Raw genomic sequence first — 19,191 nt, 5'->3', positions numbered from 1 at the left:
TATGTAGCTGGCATTTTGACTTTTGCAAATAACCCCCTTTGAGTACATTGAATGCATCAAGCTTTTCCCTATAAATATAACCTACAGATGTGTTGCTTCAGTTGTGCCAAATAGCCCCTCTCTGTGCGCCATGTTAGGCCTTTCACACTCAAAATGGACACCTTAATATACACAGAAATAAAAAAACCTGTAAGCGACAAAACTACCTTGCTAGTTACACTGATCAATTTGATGTGCAACAGACTGAATCTGTAAGAAAAGTGAGAGTACCACCATTGTTATTTTAAGCAGCACTCATTGGTAAACCTACTTTAACATGTGAGTGCAGCCATTGTTTTTTTTACCTGCGCCTGACATTATATGCATGATACCAAAGCACACCAAAGGTAACATTATATCAACTATAAAAATGTAATTAGCTTCGCCTCACTTTATTCTTCAATACAGTACAATCTCATATATATTTGTCTCGATCTGTGATTCTATGACTCATCTGCTAATGCTGGGTGTGGCTAGGAGCTCTGAGTCATAGAGTCACAACTCTGGATAGGAGAGACCAGGCCTGCAAGTGTGGCGATACGCTCGGGTACGGCGTACCGTTAAGAATCTAGCCGCCCGTACGCCGTACCTGCGGCCCACTACTCACACACACCATAGCCGCTGTTAGCGGCTATTACGGTAAAAGCCGCCAATGTGCTCCTCCTCCCCTTCCCAGCCCGCTGGGAAGGAGAGGAGAGAGCAGCGCGGTCCGTTCCCTCGGTGTTGCTCAGTCATACTTTGGTCTCCGGTTGCGGCGTGTATCTTGTGTAGCTTCTCAACTGAGCACCAGTTCGTTAGCCAGAGCTCGCGGGCCGGCAGCCACTCAAGAGCCGCAGCTGCCGGTCCGTGAGCTCTGATTGGCTAACGAACCGGTGCTCAGTTGAGAAGATACATGCCGCGGCTGGAGACCACCAGAGTCTGACTGAGCAGCACTGAGGGATGGGCCCGCGCTCCGCTCTCCTCTCCGTCACCCAACCCTGACACAACAGCAGCAGGTGAGCAGCGGGAGGGAGGTGTGGGGTGGGGCATATGTATAACTGGCATTGTGGGGCATATCTGGCACTGTGGGCATATGTATATAAGGCACTGTGGGGCATATGTATATCAGTCATTGTGGGGCTTATCTATAACTGGCACTGTGGGGCATATGTATAACTGGCACTGTGGGGCATATGTATATCTGGCATTGTGGGGCATATGTATATCTGGCATCGTGGGGCATATCTGGCACTGTGGGCATATGTATATAAGGCACTGTGGGGCATATGTATATCAGTCATTGTGGGGCATATCTATAATTGGCACTGTGGGGCATATGTATAACTGGCACTGTGGGGCATATGTATATCTGGCATTGTGGGGCATATGTATATCTGGCATCGTGGGGCATATCTGGCACTGTGGGCCATATGTTTATCTGGCACTGTGGGGCATATGTATAACTGGCATATATATGTGTTTCTGGTGCTGGTGCAGAGTGAGAGTCTGTAGTGTGCAGTGTGCAGAGACAATGAAGCTGGTGAGAGGCTAATACTGTTATGAGGGATAAGTCCCCAGTGCATACACTGTGTATGTGATGTTATATAGGGGAAAGGGCTGTATAGTGATATATATATATGAGGAATAATCTACCAACACACACACACACACACACACACACACACACACACAGTGTATGTGGTATTTACCAAACATTGTCTTTATACCTACATTATGTACACATAACATATTATTAACACACTAGGTCATTCATTGTGCCCTGCGTCTGCTCTTCACGCCGTCGCAAGGGCCTACGCCCCCTTGACCATCGCACATCCTTTGGCCGTAAAGTATTTAACCACTAACAACATTAATCTTGAAGTTAATACTCCATATAATACAAATATTGCCCTCCCAAAGGACGTGCAGGGGTTAATGGGGCGTAGCCCCTTGCGATGTTGTATTTCTCTATTTTAATTACATTTCATGTTTGTATCACCCTCTCTATAGCTTCGGCTTCCTAAATACTAATTTATTAACACTATAGTTTTTTCACTGGTATGCTACGCTGGGCTTTCTGGCTTATGCTGGTGTTTTGGGGTGCCACACCCTGCACCCAGATATAGCGCTAGGGACCCCAAATATACAGAGACGCCTTGATGCGGCTTTGGGGCTTAACCACACATTTGCGCAAATATGTGTAACGAAGATCTCAGAATTCTATTATTATGTGGGATTTATATCTGGTTACTGTTATCATTCAGGGTGCTGGGGGAACCAAATGGCTTTTTTCTTGCTCAGAAATACCCCTCCCTTTCGAGCACCTGAATGATATCACTAAGCTAATTGAGCATCTACCAATATATATGTATGGTGTGAAGAGCGCCTGTAGGGCTTGATGAATCATCTACTTCGTAAAATAAGAGCATGTTAGAAGAACTGATGCACCTATATAATGGCACCTTACCAATGACTTCCATTGCAGTGAGCTCCCGGAAAGATCTAGATGGAGGGATGCGCTATGCTGCAAAGGAGTTAGTATACAGTGGGAATGGATCGGGAATGAGGGAGGGGGTCTGAGCAGGGGACAGAGCAGTGGGTGGCCTGAGGAAACTTGGCATACTCCAGGTTCTTTTATTTGGTTGTTTATACTGTATATCACCAGTGACAAACATATTTGCATAATAGAAACACACTTACCTTTCTTTTTATATCAAAAGCTAAAGTGAGGAGCATTGATGAGTAAAATCCCAGCTGTAGCATGTAATACCAGTACAAAGAGAACTCCAATGGCTGTATTAGAGAGGAAAGAAATATACAGATTACATTTATCAGTGTGGGGAGCATGATAAAAGATACACTTTAAAAATGTTAAGTCTCCTCATTCCCTAGCACTTTAGAGATCCCAGATCCCTATACTAGTTTGTACCTGCTTGCAAGTTTTCTCAGCTCTAGCAAATTCCAAATTCCATCCTAGGTCCCTGGAATTTTTTTTACCATACCAGTCACGCCAAACAGCCCCTCTTGGAACATCATGTCGCGTGAGAATTCTCTAGTGTTGGGCTTCTTTTTGCTTAGTTTCTGCAACAAAAGCATCTAGGGCACACCAGGAGACTATGCAGATTAATTTGATATATGACGCTTGTATATCTGTGTGTGACTGAGTCTGAATCTGTACACGAAGTGTTACAACGTAGCAGCAGCAGCTTTTTCCAACACAAGTTCTGTTCTGCTCTGTATACAGACTCAGTAACACACAATATACAAGTGTCATATATCAAATTAATCAGCACAGTCTCCTCGTGTGTCCTAACATTGTGTTGCAAGTAAGAAGCATTTTCTGCAAAAAAAAGATGTCCGCCGTTAGCAGAGTTGAACGAGACTTGGTGGCTCACTTATGAGGACACATCTGTATAAGTATATTTTGAAACACAGCTGCCATTCACATGCCTCAGCCACAAGAGCATTAATGAGGTAGAGTACTGCTGTAGGGTTACAAGACGTGGTTCGCAGTTGGCATTCCAATTCAACCCAAAGATGTTCAGTGGGATAGAGTTCAGGGCTCTGTGCAGAAGTGTCAAGTTCTTGCACACCAAACTTTGTATTTATTGAATGACCTCACTTTATGTGGGTGTCAATATCATGCAAAAACAGAAGGGCCTTCCCTAAACTGTTATCTCAAAATTGAAAGAACACAATTCTTTACAACGTCACTAGAACTAAGAGGATGAGGTGGAACCATTAAAAACAACCCAACGCCATTATTCCTCCTCCACTTAACATCAGGGCCGTCTTTTCAATGGCCATAGGCTGATTGCTGAGGGTCCTATTTTTCCAGGGGAACCAGATTTTTTAAAATTGGCCCTGGGGAACCGGAGATATCCGACTTCAAAGCAGTGGTCCCCATCTGAGCCTGTTAATTGCTCTTCCCAGCCATATATCTCGAGTTCTGTCTGACTTAAGAGTTTTTCTGAAAAGCTGGGACTTTCCCCTTTCAGTGGACACTGGCAGCTGGTCTCTATTTTGCCCAGAACCAGAGATATCAGCCTTCCAGCAGCTGGTCCCTGCTCCAGCTCCACACGCGTGGTATACAATTTTATATTTTCATCAGTGAATTGCTCTGGCTCCTGAAGTATGATCCCAACGTCCCCAGAACATCCTGAAAGGTGGGACTCTTTAGTTTTTTTTATCCCACTGAAAGCTGATAAATCTGTTTCCAGGAATTGGAGGTATCTGCAGTCAAGCAAACTGCCCTCCCACCAGAAAATGATGACTATTAAGCCCACTCCACTGTCCACTCCTCCAGTGCGTATTAAACACCTTCTACCACCCTGGAAGTCATGTACCAAGGCTCCTTCATTCAGCCAAATGTGCCCTTCTACAGTTTAGTGTTCTCCCTCCTGCTCATCTCCCACCATTTGTGCAGTAAAGGAGTAATTAGCATAAATTACTGCTTCAGGTCCTACATGCTGAGCGGAAGATAGAACACCCCCAACTGCCCGCGGGACATCAAAGCTGCTGCCGATAACACCCCCCACCCCTACCGCTGGAGGAAGGGTAGTGGCCCCAGTGCATTGCTTTGCCCAGGGGCCTGCGCTGCTGTTAAGACAGCCCTGCTTAACATTACAGTGGGCAGTATACATTTATGCAGGGAGTGTTTCCATAGCATTCATCAAACCCAGATTCGTCCATCAGACCAACAAATGGTGAAGCATCACTCAAGAGAAACTTTTGCTCTGCTCCAGAGTCTAATGGTGGTGTACCTTAAACTCTCCAGTTTTTTTATTACGCATGGTGATCTGCAGTTTGTGTGTGGCTATTCGGCTATGGAACCGAATTCATGAAGCTCAGATGAACAGTTCTTGTGCTGTCGTTGCTTCCAGAGTCAGTTTGGAACTTAGTAACAAGTGTTGCAACCAAGGACAGACATATTGTATATGCTACAAGATTAGCACTTGGGTTTCTATGTACTAAGCCTTGGAGAGAGATAAAGTGGACAGAGATAAAGTAGCAGCCAACCAGCTCCTAGCTGCCATTTTTCTAATACAACCTGTAATGTGGCAGTTAAGAGCTGATTGGCTGGTACTTTATCTCTGTCTACTTTATCTTTCTCCTAGGTTTAGTACTTAGACCCCTTGGTGTCGTTTGGTCTTGTGTGACCTGCAGCTTTGCAGCTGATCATCTCCTAGATGTTCCCACTTCAAAATTAAAGCAGTTATAGCAGGCCAGTCATTTCATGGACCGACTGGTTGGAAAGATGGCATCCTATGACAGTTCCATGATAAACACCAATAAGCTCTTCAGTACAGCATGTTCTACTGCTAGTGTATGACTATGGAGATTGCATGGCGGCTATGGTTGATCTTAATAAACCATTAGTGATGGATAAGGCTGAAATGGGCAAACACATTGATCAGGAGTGGTGTTCACATACTTTTAGTTATATATCATATAATATATTTAGTTGCTGGGTGCCTTCCCAAGTCGTAGTGTCGGAAACACAAAACAGAGTATCAAAATAATCTAGTATCTGTACCACTAGTAGGTGCACGTCTTTTTTCCATTTTATTTTTTTAAATCATTTCACATGATCACTCACTGGCCCACATGTAAGACTGCTGTCAATAGATACTTTAAGGAAAATGCCTGGAAACTATTTATGGACTTCCACATTGTACCTATTACGTTTTTTTTTTCCCATTACTGATTAGAAATTTAAGATTAAGCACCATTCCCTTTCCACACTAGCAGTTCCTATATTATAATAACAAAACTTTCTTCTAGGTGAACAATGAAATGAGTGCCTTGATCATCCTAGACATTGTAACTACATACTTTGTGACACAGATAAATAATGGTAACATACATAGTAACATAGTATTTGAGGTTGAATAGAGGCAAATTGCCCATCGTGTTCAACCTGTTTAAAGTTGTGATGATTCTACATACTTGCTAAATAATGTTTTAGGACTAGTAAACTACTATAACTCATGTTACCCCCGGATTAACCACGTTGATATTTTCAGTATTATAACCTTGGATAGCTTTTTCATTAAGAAATGTATCCATTCCTTTTTTAAATCCAATTACAGAGTCCGCCATTACCACCTTCCCTGGCAGGGAATTCCACATCCTGATTGCCCTAACAGTGAAGAACCCTTTCCTCCGTTGCGTTCGGAACTTTCTCTCCTCCAGTCACAGCGAGTGCCCACATGTCCTAAACTGTGTTATTTTAATAAATAATTCCTCTGATAACTCTTTGTGATGTCCCTTTACATATTTGAAGATATTAATAATATCTCCTCTTAGGCGCCTCTTTTCTAGTGTATACATATTCAGCCTAGTAAGTCTTTCCTTATAGTCCAGTCCTTCTAGGCCTTTAATCAATTTAGTAGCTCGCCTTTGAACACTTTCGAGTTCACTAATGTCTTTTTTATACAATGGTGCCCAAAACTGAACACAATATTCCAGGTGCGGACGTACCAATGCCTTATACAGCGGCATGATTACATCCGAGTCCCTTGTCTCAATTCCCCTTTTATGCACGCTAGCACCTTACTTGCAATAAATACCTATCAGAGGTTGTACTCTGCAATATTGTTGCGTACTCCTGTTTTGGGGTGTGTGAAAACATACCCAGGTATCAGGAATAGATAATGTACCGGTATATGGCCAATGCTATGAAATACTTCAGCTTTAGCCGTTGTCCATGACTTAGGTCCCTAAATTTGGACGCCGTTAAAAGTATGTACTGTAGTCTGAATGTAAAGGATGCTCAAGACTCTCATTATTTAGATGAAAGTTTCCTCTAATTCTATTTCCTTACTAAGCAACAACACAAAACTAGTTGCCAAGCACATCAACTATTGGACAGTTGTTGTAAGCTGAAAGAACAGGTTCCACACCTGTATACAGTGGCTAACCATAATAGAATTATTTGCAAAATGAGATGGGATTCAATTACCGCCTGAATACTGTAACCCTTGAGTCTGAACAAATACCAGATGGGGTGTGGTTATGGCCATTTTTATTGACTTTTTCATAGTGACGTCTATTAGACCGCTCATGGGTGAAGATCTGGACTAGGTTCATCCGATTTACATGAATACCATGGGCCGCACTCTGAGGGGTATATTTACTAAAGTGCGGGTTTTTAGAAGTGGAGATGTTGCCCACAGCAACCAATGTGATTCTATTTATCCTCTAGAAGGCGCTAGATAAATAAGTAGAATCTGATCGGTTGCTGTGGGCAACATCTCCACTTCTAAAAACCTGCACTTTAGTAAATATACCCGAGTGTTTATGTCAGTCGCTGCATACTTCATCTTATCTATCCATTCTTTATGGGGTTTTTTTTTTTACAACATTTTTGATCCAGATGTGACAATCAATGAAAATACCGTATTCATATGGTATTATATTAGAATCATGGGCACATTATTTATGCAGCTAATTTGAACACCTTACAGCAGAGATTTTCAACCTTTTACAACTCTCGGCACACTGAACAAGATCTATATATTGCCAAGGCACACATTTTTTTTACTCAAATATAATGGTGATGCATGGTGCAGTTGTGTGTCCTAGGATGTCATGTCGCACCTTCTCCATAGGTAATGCCTGAGCCACATCTGAGAAAGCCAGAAGAGCCCAACACTGCCCGAGCCCAAAATTAGAACTGGCTCTGCAACTACTAACCCCACCAGTATTGATCGTTCCAGGGCCTCAGTAGCGGCAGCACACTGACGGGCCTGGTTCTGCTTCTATGGCGGCACACCTGGAGACTGCTCAGGGCACACTAGTGTGCCACGGCACAGTGGTTGAAAAACACTGCCTTACAGTATTTATTTTTTCCAATTTTTGTGATGGTTCCTTTGGTTACATCAAACACCAACTATAACGTATGTTGTGCAGCATCTTTAAACTACCCTCGACAAACATGACAGGAGGTCACCAAAATTACTGTCCAGGCTCTATATGGCAAACTGGCTATTTTTTGGGTGGTATTTTTCAATACATTATTGCAATTTATGTACTTCTGCGTATGCTGACTTCCTGAACTTAGGGATTGTCTTCTATTAAATGTTATCCATGCAGTAGGTGCACCGCCGCCACGTTTCCAATCGCAGGAAACGCAGGCGACGTCATTTGGCCACCCAGAAGACGGCCATGACACGCCTACATTTTTTGGTCCACTCCCCCTAAACACCGCATCGCCACCCTCGTACGCCCGCCGCCTGTCAATCACTATGCGATCGCATCTTTTCGGGATGCGATCACATAGTGCAGGTCGTGCACAAGCAATGTGAAGGCCCAGACGGCCAAAGAGCGGCCATTTGAGAAAGTGCAGCTACATCGAACAACTCTGAATACCCCCCTTTATGCGATCAAATACTTTGTTTCTGTTCTGTACATACCTGAGCTCAAACCTACATAACATATGCGAATATGGAGAGAAGCTAGTGTTGTGGTGTGGTATACAAGACTATGGGGAAGATTTATCAAAGCCTGGAGAGAGATAAAGTGGAGAGAGATAATGTACCAACGTACCAACCAATCAGCTCCTTTCATGTTACAGGCTGTGTTTGAAAAATGACAGGAGTTTATTGGTTGGTACCTTATCTCTCTCCAAACGTTGATAAATCTGTCCCCATATTTCCTACTGTTCATTTTAGAAAATAAAGTGAAAGAAAATCATATTACATGTACTAAACACATGCAATAATAGAAAAGTTCACTAGCAAATATTATTATAAAGCAAAGAGTGTGTTGGCATGTATACATTAAGATAACTGAAACCTGAATATGGTCAATGCTACATTCTGTATTAATAAGGACACAGAGACCTAGTTCTCTAGTTCTAAGATATCTGATTGACATTAAACCAACACTCTGTATCAGTTCAAGTATAAGTACTTCACAGGCACAAATAAAAAGCTGATATTGTTTTGTTGTTACATCAGCAGATCCTATGACTCTCACCTGATAGGGATAATCCGTCCAGAACTCCCTCTGGTCCCAAAACCATGGCTTCTAAACAATACACAAAAAAAAGAAGTGTATTACTAGTACTGATTTACAGGTAACATTATTCAGAGATCCAGCAGAGGTTGGGTGCTCATATACAGTCAGGAGACAGGGTCTGCAAAACACAATTCAGGTCAAATACATCACATTGAAACCAATGGTGCATTGTAAATCTTTATTCAAGTGATGGGAAATGAAAACAGTAGAAAATAAGAGTAGTAAATAAATCCATCATCTTGTCAAGTGCTTATCTGTGATAACAGTAGAAAATTAGAGTAGTAAATAAATCCATCATCTTGTCAAGTGCTTATCTGTCATCCACTAACCTAGTGGATGACAAAATAAAACTAATAAAGCATAAAGAAGAATATCAATCGACAATCACCCGTAAGAAATCATAGTTCCTGTCAAATGAGATCACGGCAGCAAACAATAGGCCAGCTCAACTTTTCCGCACAGTGGAGATGCTTTGCAAGTCAGCATGCCTGCAGACTGATGAAACCCTCTCCCAGGCAAGATGCAACGAGTTTGCAAACTTCTTTGCAGATAAAATTTCCACCATCCGGGCTGGAATCTCCACAGTGCCATCAAAGCATACTTACCTACATTGTAAGTCTCCTCTCCGGGAGAAGCCCGGTGTCTTCGGGGGGTGGGGCCGGACTGTGACATCACTTTGCCCCGCCCCCCACATCGGGAAATGCAGCGATTCGCGTGTCCGCAGGAAGGGGGTGGGGCTAAAATGACGCGATTTGCGTAATTTTAACCCCTTCTCCACCCGACGGACCCGCGAATGCGGGAGGTTATCTCCATCCTGCTCGCATCACTAAGGTGCGAGCAGGATGCGGGAGACCTGCCCACTTGTCCGGGGGTGCGGGGGGCTACCCCAAAAAACCGGAGCCTCCCGCAGCTTCCGGGAGAGTAGGTAAGTATGCATCAAAGGAGTGCCAAACTACAAAGCCTGCCAATATAAGCCACCTGCCTTCATGGACCAACTTTAACCCAGTGGATGTAAAGGACATTGCTGAAATTGCTCGGATTTTGCGTCCCACCACCTGTGATCTGGACCCTGCCTCAACCAAGCTTCTAATAGGTTGTATGAATATAATTGGTCCTGTCTTTGCAAAAATTGTTTAATGCTCTTTGCAGACAGGCATTTTTACTGGACCCCTAAAGGAAGCAATTGTTAGACCTCTTCTTAAAAAACCTAATTTAGATCCCGACTGCATGACCAACTAGACCGGTATCAAACCTTCCTTTTCTAGGAAAGGTTATTGAGAAAGCGGTTGCAAATCAACTGGAAACCCACCTGACAACCCATGATATCTATGATCCATTCCAATCAGGATTCAGGAGAAGACATAGCACTGAAACAGCCCTGGGGGTATATTTACAAAGATTCGTGTTTTGGCCGTTTTGAAGGGTGTTTGAACTCGAATGGTATCGGGTGCATTTTACTGCAACTTTTTGAATCCTGATACGATCATTCACTAAGCTGCCGAGTTTTGCACAATCGTTTTTTCCGATGTCGATGTGATTCGTAATATCAGGAGTGATGAGTAAAACACTGCCTGACAAAAAAACAAGGAATCCCGGCCGGATCTGTGAGATCCGTGCAGGGCTTCATTGTGTAGTTTAAAAAGTTGATTAAAGTCTTAAAAAATCTGTAAAAAATTGCGTGGGTTCCCCCCTCCTAAGCACCTCCAGCCTCGGGCGCTTTGAGCCGGCCCTGGTTGAAAAAATATGGGGGAAAAAATGACAGGGATTCCCCCATATTTAATCAACCAGCACCGGGCTCTGCGCCTGGTCCTGGTTCCAAAAAGCGTAGGGGTCCCCCGTATTTTTGAAACCAGCAACGGGCTCCACTAGCCAGGTACATAATGCCACAGCCGGGGGACACTTTTATACTGGTCCCTGCGGCCCTGGCATTATATACCCAACTAGTCATCCCTGGCCGGGGTACCCTGGAGGAGTGGGAACCCCTTAAATCAAGGGGTCCCCCCCCTCCAGCCACCCAAGGGCCAGGGGTGAAGCCCGAGGCTGTCCCCCCCATCCAAGGGCGGCGGATGGGGGGCTGATAGCCTTTTGAAAAAATGTGAATATTGTTTTTAGTAGCAGTGCTACAAGTCCCAGCAAGCCTCCCCCGCAAGCTGGTACTTGGAGAACCACAAGTACCAGCATGCGGTGGAAAACCGGGCCCGCTGGTACCTGTAGTACTACTACTAAAAAAATACCCCAAAAAAAACAGGACTCACACACCGTGAAAGTATAAGTTTATTACATACATGCACACCTCCATACACACATACTTACCTATGTCCCCACGAGGCTCGGTCCTCTTCTCCATGTAGAATCATTGGGGTACCTGTGAAAAAAATTATACTCACATAATCCAGTGTAGAATCAGACCTTTGTATAATCCACGTACTTGGCAAAACAAAAAAACGGAAACCCGACCACGCACTGAAAGGGGTCCCATGTTTACACATGGGACCCCTTTCCCCGACTGCCAGGACCCCCCCTGACTCCTGTCAAAGAGGGTCCCTTCAGCCAATCAGGGAGCGCCACGTCGTGGCACTCTCCTGATTGGCTGTGTGCTCCAGTAGTGTCTGTGAGGCAGCACACGGCACAGATACAATGTAGCGCCTATGCGCTCCATTGTAGCCAATGGTGGGAACTTTGCGGTCAGCGATGAGGTTACTTTCGGTCAACCGGGGTCCTGGCAGTCGGGGAAAGGGGTCCCATGTGTAAACATGAGACCCCTTTCGGTGCGTGGTCGGGTTTCCGTTTTTTTGTTTTGCCAAGTACGTGGATTATACAAAGGTCTGATTCTACATTGGATTATGTGAGTATAATTTTTTTTCACAGGCACCCCAAGGATTCTACATGGAGAAGAGGACCGAGCCTCGTGGGAACATAGGTAAGTATGTGTGTATGGAGGTGTGCATGTATGTAATAAACTTATACTTTCACGGTGTGTATGTCCTGTTTTTTGGGGGTATTTTTTTAGTAGTAGTACTGAAGGTACCAGCGGGCCCGGTTTTCCACCGCATGCTGGCACTTGTGGTTCTCCAAGTACCAGCTTGCGGGGGAGGCTTGCTGGGACTTGTAGTACTGCTACTAAAAACAATATTCACATTTTTTCAAAAGGCTATCAGCCCCCCATCCGCCGCCCTTGGATGGGGGGGACAGCCTCGGGCTTCACCCCTTGCCCTTGGGTGGCTGGAGGGGGGGGACCCCTTGATTTAAGGGGTTCCCACTCCTCCAGGGTACCCCGGCCAGGGGTGACTAGTTGGGTATGTAATGCCAGGGCCGCAGGGACCAGTATAAAAGTGTCCCCCGGCTGTGGCATTATGTACCTGGCTAGTGGAGCCCGGTGCTGGTTTCAAAAATACGGGGGACCCCTACGCTTTTTGTCCCCCGTATTTTTGGAACCAGGACCAGGCGCAGAGCCCGGTGCTGGTTGATTAAATATGGGGGAACCCCTGTCATTTTCCCCCCATATTTTTCAACCAGGACCGGCTCAAAGAGCCCGAGGCTGGTTATGCTTAGGAGGGGGGACCCCACGCAATTTTTTTTCAGTTTTTACACTAAACAGACCCTTTCCCATAGATAACCATGCACACATCTCACTGATCCGTGCATGGTTATCCAAACTCGACTGGAAAAAGCAGGTCTATTTTTTTGCTGCTTTTTTAACGAATCGAAAAAAAACAGACCCGCACTTGAGCACTCAGAAACTAACACCCAAATACGAATGAATAGTGAATGCCCGTATTGTATGAACTAACAGCCGTGTTTGACCGATGGTCTATTCATTCGTATTTCGGAACTTTGCAAATCAAACCATTACGAATAGTCCAAACACTGCCGAGATTGGTGCTTAGTGAATTCCCGGATTGGGACTTAGAAAAAAAAACACAAATCGGACAAACTCGAATTCTTAGTAAATATTGGCCCTGGTGTGTGTGTTAAATTATCTTCTGATGGCAAGAGACAGAGGTGACTGTTCAATATCAATCCTTCTGGATCTCTCTGCAGCATTTGATACTGTGGCCCATGGACTTCTGATTGATACATTTTTGTGGACTGGATGGCACAGTCCTAAGCTGGTTCAAATAATTTCTCACAGGCAGTGCCATTACCATGTGGTGTCCCACAAGGTTCTATACTATCCCCCATGCTTTTTGCAGTATACATGCTCCTGCTGGGTGAAATAATCAGGCGCCATGGGCTGGTCTACCACTGCTATGCAGATGATACACAACTGTACTTGTCATTTGCTCCGGGCACTGATAACCCAATAGCAACCCTAAATGGCTGTCTAGCTGAGCTCCAGGAGTGGATGAGCGCCAGTTGGCTGCAACTGAACCCGGATAAAACAGAGGTCCTTATGATAGGACCGCAACATCAAAGTACAAGAATGCAGCATAGCCAACCAACTGGATTTACACTCGGGGATTCAGAATTACAAACCACTAATCGTGTGTGGAATCTTGGCGTTGTCCTGGATGGTGGCTTGACACTTAAACATTAGATATCAACCACAATCAAATCCTCATTCTTTCACCTGAGGAACATAACCGGAATCAAGCACTTAATTCCATCAGATGATCTGCCAAAAGTCATCCATGCATTTGCATTATCTCGATTAGACTACTGTAATGCCCTCTACCTTGGTCTACCAGCAAAAGAATAGCACCGCTTACAGCTGGTGCAAAACCCAGCTGCCAGGCTGTTAACCGACCAGCCCCGTTCTAGCCACATAACACCCATCCTCTACTCCCTCCACTGTCTGCCTGTAAGATGGCGAATCATCTTCAAGATTGGCTTACTGAGTTTCAAAGCATTACATGACCAGGGCCCAAGGTACCTGAAGCAGCTTCTGATGCCATACTGCCCCACTCGATCACTGCGATCTGTAGATGAAGGACTTTTAGCAGTACCTAGAATCTCCCGTAATTCATCTGGGGGTTGAGCTTTTAGTCATGCGGCTCTGACTCTATGGAACTCACTTCCCCGCACAGTGCAAAAGGCCCCAACTATAGAATCCTTCAAAAGTAGACTCAAGACTTTCCTGTTTACTCAAGCATTCCCATAATGTGCCTTTAGTATCTACATGCTTCTGTATTTTATGAAAAGCTTTTCTGTACTTCATTATTTTCTGTACTATATTATGCTATGTATCTGTTAAGCGCGCTTGAGTCCTATTGGAGAAAAAGCGCTATATAAATAAATTTATTATTATTAACTCTATACAGAGAAATAAAAAAATTCTGTAAATTGTGATCTCATGAGTAGACCCCGCTCTGCAATCTGTCTCATGTCTGCACTTTCATCACTAACCTTGTATGTCCTTGTTTTGTTTTTATGTAAGATTTGTTATACTGACAGTCCGGCGATTTGAAGTTTTATTGTAACTTACAAAGAAATGATGATACTGAGGTGTCTTCATGACAATGCTATAACATAAAAAATTGAGCAGATAGCGCATGTGCTGTATCATTATTCATTTAAGAATCTTAAGGTGCATACACACTGGGTTTTTGCCCAGCGTGTATGCACAGCGATGATCGTGAACATCGCTGGCAAGAAAATAGCTCAGTGCATACACAATGAGCTATTTTCCCTGTATCAGCGATGTTCACGGGGGGCAGTTGAAGCACTTTCCACAGTAGGAGAGTGTTGAAAGTGCTTCACTCGGCTGTTCAAACAGCCCATTGAACGGCGGCGGCCAGCAATGATGCAGGAGCGCGTATCAGCGCTCACTGCTCGGCCATACACAATGGCCGATTTTGAGCTCAAAGTAGCTCAAAACACCAAATTAGAGCTACTTTGAGCTCAAAATTGGCTAATGTTTATGGGCCTTAAGATATGTTTCTACTTTTTAAATTTGTGCACATACTAATGGATATTTTCATGCAATGAAGCTGCATGGTTGCATTACTAGCTATTAAAGCTACACATAGGGCCTGATGCACGGCCTCACGCAATCTACATGCAATGCCGATGTTCATGTAGTTCAACGATTTTTTTGCAACTGCACATGTGTGAAAATTGTCTATGGTGCATGCGTTACACTTGTACCCCTTTTCCACTGACATGAAAATTCCAGGTTTTCGCTAATGAACGCGCACCAACCCGGAATATCGTTCAGTGGAAATGGGTGTACCTTTGTCTAGTCACCAAGGAATCCTTCCTGGGTACCTAGCAGGGTTTTTACCGGGAAAGACCTGGGTGAGCTGCAGTGCAAACGGGTAACCCATTTACCAGTATCAGAAATGTTGTGGAAAAGTGATGGGCGCTCCTGCCCGGTGTATGGGAGGTGTCTAACGCAAAAACTGTCTGTACAGTAGGCTGGTTATGTGAGTGTAACATGCTGGCTATGCGAGCAGCTGTGTTCACAGACGAACTGACGCAGGCAGGGGAGACCATAGTCCAATGGAGAAACTGCACCAGCTATAGGGCTGGTATAAGATTTGATGGTGTGACCGAAGTATAAGGACGTACCAACTGGTATTACAGCATGTAGGGATGCAAAAACTGGGCGTCGAAGACCTTGCACATTTGGCCGTAAGGATCTACACAAGGGAAGGAGTTTGCATAAGCTCATAGATGTGTGACTGCCAATAGACAATGCTGTGTGTACTTCTGCACAAGACTCGGAATATGAGACCTATAGATTGAATATGTATCCAATTTGGACATATCCAGTCACTTTGTGAACGTGAGGAATGAATAGATCACAACAGGATCTCTGATTTTTTACTTATCACTGACTAAATCATATTTGGTACAGCTCATCCCCAACATTTAGCGTTCAGTTCCCATTCTACATAGTTCTGAATTTTTATGGCATAGATGTTCACAGCAAAGTACATTTTCCATCACTTACTGCTCTTGTGTGGCATCTATGCCCCCACATTAATGTCATTATGTGGGCTAAGGCTAAGTTACACAATCCTTCAGGGAGCCTCAAGACCCCACTGACATGCACATTTGCTAATTTGAACATCACAGTCCCATTGTGTACAGCAGCTTAAATTGGCACATACACAATAAAGGTGCTCGGCCAGGTACCCTGTGATTCATATATGCTGATACATGTCGGACACACAGTTTATTAAGGGCATAAAAGAAACTGCCTGCCTGGATATTAACTAAAAACATCTTGTGCATAGTTTGGTGGTGTACTATTTTATGTACTGTATGTTATGATTTATATGTATAGTTTAGATAAGCTAGTTGCTAGTCGTAGTTGATTTGTTTATACATTGAGAGAAAACAGGATTTAATAGTTTGTCTTCACTTATGATATACAGTATTGTGGTTTAGCTAATAGATTTTTTTTATAAGGCAGTTGACATGTATTTGTGACTTGGCTTGAAACCCTGTTCAAGGGATTTTAGGGCTCAATTAAGACCTGATCGCAACAGCAAGATTTTTCTCTAATGGGCAAAACCATGGGGGTCATTCCGAGTTGATCGCTCGCTAGTTAGTTTTAGCAGCCATGCAAACGCTATGCCGCCGCCCACTGGGAGTGTATTTTAGCTTAGCAGAAGTGCGAACGCTTGTGCAGCCGAGTTCTGCAAAAACAGTTTGTGCAGTTTCAGAGTAGCTCTGAACCTACTCAGCGCTTGCGATCACTTCAGCCTATTCGTGTCCGGATTTGACATCATACACCCGCCCAGCGAACGCCCAGCCACGCCTGCGTTTTTTCAGACATGCCTGCGTTTTTGCAAACACTCCCTGAAAACGGTCAGTTGACACCCAGAAACGCCCCCTTTCTGTCAATCTTCTTACGGCCGTCAGTGCGAAGAAACACTTCGCTAGAACCTGTGCACAACCACAATGGGCTTTGTACCCGTACGACGCGCGTGCGCATTACGGCCCATACGCATGCACAGAAATGCCGTTTTTTCACCTGATCGCTGCGCTGCGAAAATCGGCAGCGAGCGATCAACTCGGAATGACACCCCATGTACACTGCTGGGGGGGGGGGGGGGGGGGAGCAGATATAACATGTGCAGAGAGAGTTAGATTTGGGTGGGGTGTGTTCAAACTGAAATCTAAATTGCAGTGTAAAAATAAAGCAGTATTTACCCTGCACAGAAACAAAATAACCCACCCAAATGTAACTCTCTGCACATGTTATATTTGCTCCACCTGCACTGCACATGGTTTTGCCCTTTATAGAAAGATTTTGCTTTTGCGATCAGGTCTGAATTAGGCCCATAGGGGGACATGTACTAAGCAGTGATAAAAGTGGAGAAGTGAGCCAGTGGAGAAGTTGCCCATGGCAACCAATCAGCTGCTGTGTATACTTTTATAGTATGCAAATTATGAATGTTACGTCAATGCTGATTGGTTGCCATGGGCAAATTCTCCACTTTTATCACTGCTTAGTACATATCCCCCCTTAGTCTGAAAGGGGTATTAGTGTGAGATGTGTGTTAACTAAGGGCTTAGGGCCTAATTCTGGTTCGATAGCAAATCGCGATCCAACCACAGTTTTTTTGATGGCCCCCACTGTGTACGCGCAGGTCCCATCCTGCTTGTGCGCAGGCAGTTATTGCTAATGGATAACATTAACGTGAACGCCTCTGTCTGATTGACAGGTAGAGGCGTTCTCAGGGCGGACGGGCGGGCGGCGGTCCGTGAATGCCCAGAGTGAAGTGGCTGCTCCTATCCTGGGGCAGTGGAGATTATTGCTGCTAGACTGTAGAGCTGCTCTGATGGTGGCCTGCATGTGTAAGGACAGTGGCACACTAAATACATAGGGAAGGATGCAAAGTTGAACTCAACTCAGAGAGATGTTCCTGGAACAAAAATGTGTATATTGGACTATATGCACGGATCTCTCTGATTGGGGCGACCCTAAATGTAACTTATAAATGTATACTTGGTTTGATACTTGTCATGATCATTATCAGGGCACACTCGCACCAGCCTATACTTGGTGCAAAAGATGCATCTACAAACATGCGTATTACGCTTCCTTTCAGCATAGCCTGCCGCTGTACAGGTATGCCCTCACTGAAATTTGGCTGCTGATAACACCGTGTTATAAACCAGAGTGCATTCTCTAAGCGCCATCTCCCCTTGTGTCGCCATATGTGCACTGAAGACTGTGTCATAGGTTACTGCACATGTGCATATCTACGATAACATGTTACTGTCAGCACCAATTTCCTCTTTATTTCTAGAGCAGGGGCTGTAAGGTAAGTATAGTCAACGAGTGAAGGATGAGTGAATCAATGAGTGAAGGATAAGCGATGCTACCTCGGGGGTCCATGTGCAGCACACCCCCAGAAGCCATTATAGATAGGCCACTGGCTGGGCTCCATCAGAAACATCCTGCAATGCTGCAGTCACAATGTGGTATAACATGGATGAATTTTCAAACTCCTAAATATGAATGTTCACTCACATACAGAGACCCTGTCACAGTGGAAAAGCCAAAGCAAGACTTCCTCTATATATGGTGGTGGGGGTGAGGATGATGATAATATTTTCAGTATAATAATAATGGGACTTGTATGTTGATGGTGCTTGATAACTGATCTAAATGCCATAGTTGTAGCTAGCGAGAAGAATATTTACTGGTTTAACAATCCAACATGATCTCATAAAAATTCACCTTGGTGTTTGGCTCTGAAGCCCAAAATTGGAGAGCTTAAACAGCAACACTTTCCGAACTGCATAACCTACAATAAATTAATTTCACTTAAAAGCCAATTAAATCTAATTCCCTCTATCACGTCTTTCAAATTGTTGCACTGGCTACAGCAGTATGGCTACAATAAAGGCTGACTCCATCCTGACTGCTAAGTTGTACTCCCGCAGACACAGCGATCGTCATTAGAGACTCCCAGCCCCACTTCCTGTATGACCCTGCCTGCATTACCCAGACATTTCAGGAATTTTATGGCTATGCCCTTTTTCTGGGCTTATGCTATGTAGACATTATGCAATTCCATATGATACGATATCGTATGCTATCGTATATGATTTCCTATTGGATCATGTGTACACACTACAAACGATGTCAAACAAAGTCATCACTTGAGTTAAAAATCACACAATATCACCTCATCAAGACTGCATGCAGTCTGACGTACAACATCACATGCGACCCACAGGAGCGCG

The 19,191-nt window shown here is 44.2% G+C and overlaps 1 protein-coding gene across 4 annotated transcripts in view; it reads right to left on the bottom strand.

Moving 5' to 3' along the window:
* LOC134914699 (ceramide synthase 2-like) overlaps window positions 1–19,191 on the bottom strand; it is a 283,044-nt gene that overhangs the window by 42,831 nt on the left and 221,022 nt on the right. For all 4 annotated transcript variants that reach the window (XM_063920068.1, XM_063920067.1, XM_063920069.1 and 1 more), the window contains 2 exons: window positions 9,001–9,051; window positions 2,719–2,811 (listed from right to left, as the gene is read on the bottom strand). In XM_063920068.1, the coding sequence (XP_063776138.1) occupies window positions 2,719–2,811; window positions 9,001–9,051 (144 nt within the window). The remainder of the gene's footprint in view (window positions 1–2,718; window positions 2,812–9,000; window positions 9,052–19,191) is intronic.

This window comes from Pseudophryne corroboree, chromosome 1 (genome assembly GCF_028390025.1).
Source record: "Pseudophryne corroboree isolate aPseCor3 chromosome 1, aPseCor3.hap2, whole genome shotgun sequence".
NCBI classification, from domain to species: Eukaryota; Metazoa; Chordata; class Amphibia; order Anura; family Myobatrachidae; genus Pseudophryne; species Pseudophryne corroboree.
The sequence above is the reverse complement of the archived record's forward strand: the minus strand, read 5'-3'. Positions and strand labels throughout refer to the sequence as shown.